At 49.3% G+C, this 8,209-nt stretch overlaps 2 protein-coding genes across 2 annotated transcripts; both read left to right on the plus strand.

Moving 5' to 3' along the window:
- Window positions 1-117: 117 nt before the first annotated feature.
- On the plus strand, window positions 118-6,784 carry PKS5_2 (polyketide synthase; the record flags this gene model as incomplete). The annotated part of the gene is made up of 3 exons (XM_066096706.1): window positions 118-172; window positions 304-1,603; window positions 1,747-6,784. The coding sequence occupies 3 exons, from the start codon at window positions 118-120 to the stop codon at window positions 6,782-6,784; spliced, it is 6,393 nt and encodes a 2,130-aa protein (XP_065953401.1).
- A 52-nt stretch (window positions 6,785-6,836) lies between these two features.
- PKS5_3 (polyketide synthase) lies at window positions 6,837-7,667 on the plus strand (the record flags this gene model as incomplete). Its single annotated transcript, XM_066096707.1, has 1 exon — window positions 6,837-7,667. The coding sequence occupies one exon, from the start codon at window positions 6,837-6,839 to the stop codon at window positions 7,665-7,667; it is 831 nt and encodes a 276-aa protein (XP_065953402.1).
- Window positions 7,668-8,209: the final 542 nt, after the last annotated feature.

An 8,209-nucleotide genomic window follows, 5' to 3' on the forward strand; every position in this document is an offset into this window, starting at 1 on the left:
ATGGAGATGTCACAAGATTTGATGCTCCTTTCTTCAATCTCTCGGCTGAGGCAGCGAGCGTGCGTATTATGCCATCAGAAGCAAATATATTTACTACATTCTGATCATATACAGTCCATGGATCCTCAACTGAGGCTGTCAATGGAGGGAGTTTTTGAAGCGCTTGAGAATGGTAAGCTCTGTTCCCGCATACAACATCATGGCGCCCTTCGGCTGACGCCGACCCAGCTGGTATACCTCTTGGCAAAATTGCTGGAACGAATACTTCCGTGTTTTCTGGAACCTTTGGTAGGGATTACACAGATCGTCTAGTGAAAGATCCAGAGACTTTGCCCCCTTCTTATTTCACAGGCAATGGAGCCGCAATGTACTCCAACAGGATATCCCATTTTTTCGACCTCAAAGGCCAAAGCGTTACCACCGACACAGGCTGTTCGGGCAGTATGGCTGCCCTACACTTAGCTGCCCAGACCATTCGAACTGGAGAGTCAGATATGTCCATCGTGGCAGTGGCTCAATTCATGATGAATCCAGACCTATACATCGCCTTATCCAACCTTGGCGTTCTGAGCCCTCAGGGCAAATGTTTACCCTGGGATCACCGTGCCAATGGCTATGGCCGTGGGGAGGGCATGGCAGTCGTGATTTTGAAGCGCCTCGATCTGGCTTTGAAGGATGGTGACCATATACATTCAGTTATCCGCGAATCTGCGATGAACCAGGACGGGAAAACAAGCACTATCACAACTCCTGCGAAAGAAGCCCAGCAGACGCTTATACGTGACTGCTACTCTCGCGCGGGGCTGAGCCTGTCTGAGACAGCCTACATCGAAGCTCATATGACTGGCACTCCCACGGGTGATCCGATTGAGGCGGAGTCACTTGCCAAAACATTTGGCGCAGCCCGAGCCGCGGGCGATAGTGTTTATGTTGGTTCAATAAAGGCAAACATCGGTCATACAGAACCTGTCAGTGGTCTCGCATCTATCATCAAGACAGCACTTGTACTACAGCACCAACAAATCCCGCCACATCTCAACTATGAGAAGTCCAACCCAGCCATTCCTTTGCAGGACTGGAATCTGAAACTGCCACTTTCACTAATTGGATGGCCTGAAGGTGCGCCTCTGCGAGCATCTGTTAATAACTTTGGTTACGGAGGTACCAATGTGCACGTCATCATGGAAGCAGCTCCGGTTTCAACAGCAAAAACATTGCACACGAGTGAATTCAATACGATCAACGAGGTTGAGTCACAACAGATAGGACCTACTGAAGCGTCACCCTCTTATGTCTACATCATTAGCTCACGGCATTCAGCGGGAGGGCTTGAGATGGGTGAAAGTCTTGCACTGCACATCCGGGACTCAATAATGCGGGATCAGAAACCTCGGGCAATTGATCTAGCGTACACTTTAGCCGAACGCAGGACCCGTTTTGCTTGGACGACCGTGGTAAAGGCTACGAGCATCGAAGAGCTAGCAGACAAATTGGAAGAGACCCTTCGAAAGCCTATTCGTGCAACAACAATACCTCGCCTCGGTTTCATCTTTAATGGCCAAGGTGCCCAATGGTATGCCATGGGAAGAGAGCTTCTAGCCCGGTACCCTGTCTTTCAATCTGCAGTGCGACACTGCGATCACATTCTGACGCAAATATATCAAGCGCCCTGGTCTCTTTATGGTGAGTACCAATAAACCTGACTTCCGAAAGGATGCGCCATTAACCGCAAATAGAGGAACTTAGTCGTGATGAAGCATCGTCACGTATCCACGATGCGGAAATCAGTCAACCAGCAAATGTTGCTATTCAACTCTGCTTGGTTGATCTGCTCACATCATGGAATGTTATGCCGACAGCCGTTGTAAGTCACTCAAGTGGTGAAATTGCCGCCGCTTATGCAGCGGGCATCCTTTCGTTCAAAGAGGCACTTGGTGTCGCTTACTATCGTGGCTTCCTCCTTGCTGCGCATTGCACGGGTGATGCATTACAGGGTGGGATGATGGCAGTCAGATTAAGCGTTGATGATGTACAAGGCTACATCAAGAGTACTTCATCGGGTAAGGTGGTGATTGCTTGCGTCAACAGCCCCTCCAGCGTGACTCTCTCAGGAGATATCGATGCACTTACTGAATTGGCATCGATGCTCGAAGATGATGCGGTGCCCGCAAGGAAGTTGAACGTTCCTTTGGCCTATCATTCTCACCACATGAATCCCATCGCCAAAAGCTATCAGAACCGTCTAGATGTCCTCCTGGATACAGGAAAAGTCCCGAAAATTCTCGTGGCCTCTCCTGTTACGGGTGAGTTGGTCAGTCATGGTGAAACGTTGGACTCAAAGCACTGGGTAAAAAATCTTGTTAGTCCTGTACTATTTTCGGAAGCTCTAGAGAGCATGGTCTTTGGTTCAAAAAACGTGGACCGACACTCTTCATCTGGCACACAATCCATGAATGTCGACATTCTCATCGAGGTCGGAGCCCACAGCACACTCTCCGGCGCAGTCAGGGAGACGCTTGGCAATGCTCAGCTGCCATATTTGAGCTGCCTGAGGCGTAATATCGATGCTGTCAGTACCATGCAAGATGTTGCCTGCGATTTGTTGGTCCGCGGTTATCCGGTGTCTTTGGCTGGGGTGAACTTTCTAGAAGGACAAGAACTGAACTTTGTGCATGATCTTCCTACGTACGCCTGGGATCACAGTACTAGTTACTTGGTCGAGCCTCGAGCCTCACGGCAGAATCGATACCGACGATTCCCCTCTCACGAGCTATTGGGCAGTTCAGTACCAGGTGCAAGCAGTCTGACTCCAACCTGGCGCAACTTTCTGCGGGTTCAGGACTTAGAGTGGCTGGCCGACCACCAACTTGAATCTAAGATCGTCTTTCCAGCAGCTGGGTACATCTCGATGGCGATTGAGGCGGTTCGACGCCTCAAATTGTCTTCTGGAGCTAGGGAGGAGCCCACATCGTATCGGCTACGGGACATCGATTTCATGACCGCTCTCCTTATATCTTCCGGGCAGTCTGGAACTGAAGTTGTCTTCACGCTGCGCGATTGCAGTGACAAAGAGCTGGACTACCGGGGATGGTATGAATTTGAACTTTTTTCTATTAGCCCGAGCGATGCGTGGATTCGACACTGTACGGGCTATGTCTCTGCCGAGGATTCTTCCAAGAATTTGAAAGCGACTAGAGCTCTAAGCTCTGATGTGGAACGCGTCGCAGTTGCGGACCGTGTAAGGCATGTCCGGCCCGATGCTATGTTTGCTGGTTTAAGAAAAACGGGCATTTACCATGGCCCGGCATTCCAAAATCTAATTGGGAGCAAGATTACAGGATCCAGCTCAGACACCAGCTTCATGCTCTCCCCGAAGGCTCTTGCCAAGGATGAGGAGTATGTCCTTCACCCTACTACATTGGACTCTATCTTCCAGACTTGCTACTTCTCTCTTCCAGAGGAGGCCCAAGATAGGGCTATGATGGTTCCCAAGAGCATAGGCTCATTGACCGTGCCCCGGGATTTCGGCAGACAGAATGACAATAAGCTGCAATCGAGGGTAAGACTGTTGCATTGTACCAGCCGTGATGCTGCATTCAAAGGCACTGTTGTGCAGGCTAAAATGAGCGAAGAAGCCGATGTGCCATTACTGATGCATAATTTGCGGCTGCAGAAGATACAAGCAGAAGATGATAATGCAGGGAAATTGTTCCGCGTCCACTCCCAAGGTCGATGGGAACCTGACATCCTTCACGATGTGCCGGCAAAGACAAAAGCTTCAATGCAGATTGTATTGAGCGACTCCGGACTCTCTGACGAGAAAGACTTCCGTGAGGCAGCGTACCACTTGATGTTTGAGTGTCTTGCGCAGCTTCAACACGAAGAATCCAAGGGATGGCAACCCTTCCACAAAAGATATCATCACTGGTTGCAGACTATCGTTAAATCGGTGGAAACAGGACAACTCGCGCATGCAGCTGCCCTAGAAGCTCACGAATGGCTGGACAGGAGTGAAGCAGCAAAAAGAAGCATACTGGAGAAGGTCGCTGCGATGAACGCTGGCGGAGAACTGCTCGTTAAGATTGGCCGTCACTTAACACAGATTATTCGTGGTGATATTACGCCATTGGAGCTGATGATGGAAAATGGGCTTTTACAACGATATTATACTGAGCTACCGCAGTTCAACAATACCTATCAGCAGCTTCGAAAGGTCCTTGAACACTATGCGATAAAGGAGCCGGGAGCCAAGATTCTCGAGGTTGGAGCTGGCACTGGAGGCGCCACACTGCATGCTCTGCAAGCATTCGCCGCGATGGACGAGACCAATTCGTCGAAAACACTCCTGGGACACTACGACTATACTGATGTTTCAGCTGATTTCTTCCCAGAGGCGAAAAAAAAGTTCGCCAGCTGGGAAGGGCGAATGAACTTTGCTAGACTCAACATTGAGATCGATCCTATTCAACAAGGATTCACTGCTGGCAGCTACGACTTGATCATCGCTTCGCAAGTCTTGCATGCTACGGTCAGCCTCGCCAATACTTTGTCGAATGTCAGAAAGCTTCTGAAGCCGAAGGGAAAGTTAATATTTCTCGAAGGGACCCAGCACAGTATCGATCTCGAGCTCATCTTTGGAACGCTACCAGGCTGGTGGTTGGGCGAAGAGCCTGAAAGGCAAATGAGTGCAATTGCCGATGTACCAACCTGGGACAGATTTTTGAAATCCAGCGGGTTCAGCGGCGTTGACATGAACATCGGAAACTGCGAGCAGCCAGAAGTACAGGTCAGCAGTGTCCTCATTGCTACTGCTGCTGCTGAGCCATCTTATCCATCATCCATATCTATCATATGGGGGCGGAATGCTCCATTGGCCTGGCGCAAAGAGCTTGCGACAGCTATTGCTGCCAAGACTGGCACAGCTCCGCGACACGAGACTCTAAAGGATGTGTGTCCTGATGAAACTACATTGTACCTCGTTGCCATAGAGCTGGAGTACGATCTGGTGAGCTCAATGAATCAGGTGACCTTTGAGAAGCTGAGACATCTTCTTGTCAGTAGCATGGGCATATTCTGGGTCAGTGGTGGAGGCTTGATCGATTCGCAGAAGCCGCTCTGGGGTTTGACACCCGGCCTGTTGAGAACCTTCCGTCGCGAAGATATGAACAAGCGGTGCGTTCATCTCGACTTCGATGTTTCTAAAGATCTGTGGAATGCCGAGACCACCAACCACATCATGCACGTTTTCGAAGAAGGTTTTGATTACTCGCTAGAGAATAGCAATATGGACTGGGAGTACGCCGTCAAAAACTCGGAGCTCCATGTACTGAGATACTACCCGGACGTTGAGCTGGACATGCGTTGTAGCGGAATCAAGCCCATGCCCGAGCACCGACTTTGGTACGACGATGAAAGAGATCTACAATACCAGGTTCCTGAGGGATCCGGTGATCTCTTGAACAAGATTGAATTCCTGGAGGTGCCCAGACTTGTCGACGACGTTCCGTTCGGCATGGTCGAGATTGAGACCAAAGCTTTCGGTCTAAATTTTCAGGATCTCATGCTCGCTTTGGGCTTCGTTAAAGATGTCCTTACTCTCACACATGAAGGCGCTGGATTCGTGAAGCGTCTTGGGCCTGGTACTGAGCGAAGCGGACTAAGGATTGGCGATCGCATCTGCGGCGCATTCCGTGGAAGCTTCGCCAGTACGAGCATGGCCTGGTGGACGAATATTGTTAAAATTCCTGATGAGATGTCATGGGAAGAGGCTGCAGCTTTCTCAGTGGCCTATCTCACGGTTCATGTTGGGCTTGATCATGTCGCGAGACTGCAGAAAGAGGAACGAATTCTGATTCACTCTGCTGCAGGCGGCGTCGGGCAGGCTGCTATTATGTGGGCACAACACGTAGGGGCTGAGATCTTTGCAACGTGCGGCACCGAAACCAAGCGCCAGTTTCTGATGGATACGTACAACATTTCTGCAGACCACATTTTTTCGAGTCGAGATGCTTGCTTCGCTTCCGAGATCATCGACAGGACGGGCGAACAAGGTGTCGACGTCGTCCTCAATTCTCTCGGTGGCCCTCTTCTGAAAGCCAGCTGGGGCTGCTTGGCTGATTTCGGTCGTTTCGTGGAGATTGGCAAGGTTGATCTCCATGCAGCAAAACGTCTCGACATGACGCCTTTCGGACGGAATATTACCATGGCTGGGGTGGATCTCGTGGCTTACAGTGAGTTGAGAGGGATGGTAATCCACAATGCGCTCGTGGCCCTCATGAAGTTGTACCGTTCTGGCCACCTCAGATCTCTTCGTCCAATCACACGCTTCAACATTTCCGATATGGGAGCGGCCATGAAGCATATGCAATCAGGGACACACATGGGTAAGATCGTCCTTACGATTGAACCAACCGCTGTTGTCAACGTATCTCCTCGGATAACTTCTCTGGACTTGGCTAATATGAACGTCACTCATCTAATCGTGGGAGGACTAAGGGGTGTTGGCCACGCTATTGCTCTGAGAATGATTGAGAAGGGCGCTAGAAATGTCCTTGCAATCTCTCGCAACGCAAGCTCGCATCCCAACAGGTTGGAACTGCAGAAAACTGCAGATCAGCACGGCTGCAAACTCGTCATCCGTGACTGTGACATCAGCAGCGCAGAAGAATTGGTTGAGATCGTGGGAAGTCTGGGGGACTTACATATGCCACCTATTGGCGGGGTTCTACAGGCTGCCATGGTCCTAGATGTGAGCTTCTTCCAACAACCCATCGTGATTTTTTGATGTCCTCGGGTGGTGGCTAACTGGAAAATGGCAGGATACGGTGCTGGAACGCATGAGCTACGAGCAATGGCAGACAGCGGTCCGGCCCAAGGTCGCTGGAACCCTGAACTTGCATAACAATTTGCCGGGCCTTCGCTACTTTATTATGCTGTCTTCTGGTACTGCGATTACCGGCAACGTATCGCAGGCAAACTACGCTGCAGGTAACACCTTTCAGGACACTTTGGCACGACACCGAACCTTGCATGGCGAACCCGCGATTTCCATCAATCTTGGCCCAGTTGATGATGTGGGGTATGTAGCTGAGCAAGGAGAAGATGTGTTAAAGAGAGTGGATAAGGCTGTCACATCCATGAGTCTATCGGTTAACCATGTCATGCAGCTGATCGAGGGAGGCATCATCGATCCGCTGAAGAAAACTGGCGATAAGAGCCAGATCATAACGTGTTTCCCCCGATATGAAGCCCTGCCTGACAACCAGGGAGTCAAAGATGACAAACGTTTTGGAACATTGAGGCTGGGTGACGAGGGTGTAGCATCTACTGGTGGCAATGGGCTGTCAGCCAGTAGAGTGAACGAGCTGACACAGGAGTTGGTCAGTAACGGTCGATCGACTGGAGAATCTGCAGCGAGGAAGCTGGTTAGTGAGTTGATTACAGAAGAACTTAGCGAGTTATTCAGCATCGACCCGAACGATATCGACCCTGGGATGCCTTTGACGCATCACGGTGTGGATTCGTTGGTGGCTGTACGGGTCAGGAACTGGCTCATCAGTGAGGTCAAGGCCAGAGTCGCGATTTTTGAGATTCTGCAGTCTCCTTCTCTTACTGACTTTGCTGCACTGGTTGCATCTAGAAGCAGTCTAATTACTAGTTGTGTGTAAAGTAGACTATGGAAATCTTCCCTTGTTTAGTTAGCTTCCTATGATGGGTTAGGTAGAATTTGGCTACAAAGAATACTTCGATGCAATAGGAGTGCAAGAACAAGTGCTACTATTAGGTCATATACATTATTACTGATGTGTGAAGGTCCAGGTATTACATCTAAACTCGAAACTAGTTAGTGGCATTTATGGGTGGACATCACAGTTTTAACGACATAATGTGGTATGGTGCAAATTTAGTGAAAAGTACAACAGCAATATATAGAGGCTATCAAAATATTTGCGAAAGTCTTGTTGTTTATATAGCAAACACTTCTAGCACCTAAAGGTATTTGATAGAGGAACATCTACTTAGGATAGGGATTAAAAATTACTTTAATAGAATACATAGAGTAGGTATGATCTATTCGCTCTAATAAAAAGGCATTCGACTACGGTAAAAAATTGTTTACTGTAGAATGGTACGCTAGGGGTTTACTATATAGGTGTAAACTGACCTCGTGTATACCTGTAAATAGGTTTAAAGTGGTAGTTTACTTTTA

Source organism: Plenodomus lingam (genome assembly GCF_022343315.1).
Source record: "Plenodomus lingam strain CAN1 chromosome Unknown contig_21, whole genome shotgun sequence".
NCBI classification, from domain to species: Eukaryota; Fungi; Ascomycota; class Dothideomycetes; order Pleosporales; family Leptosphaeriaceae; genus Plenodomus; species Plenodomus lingam.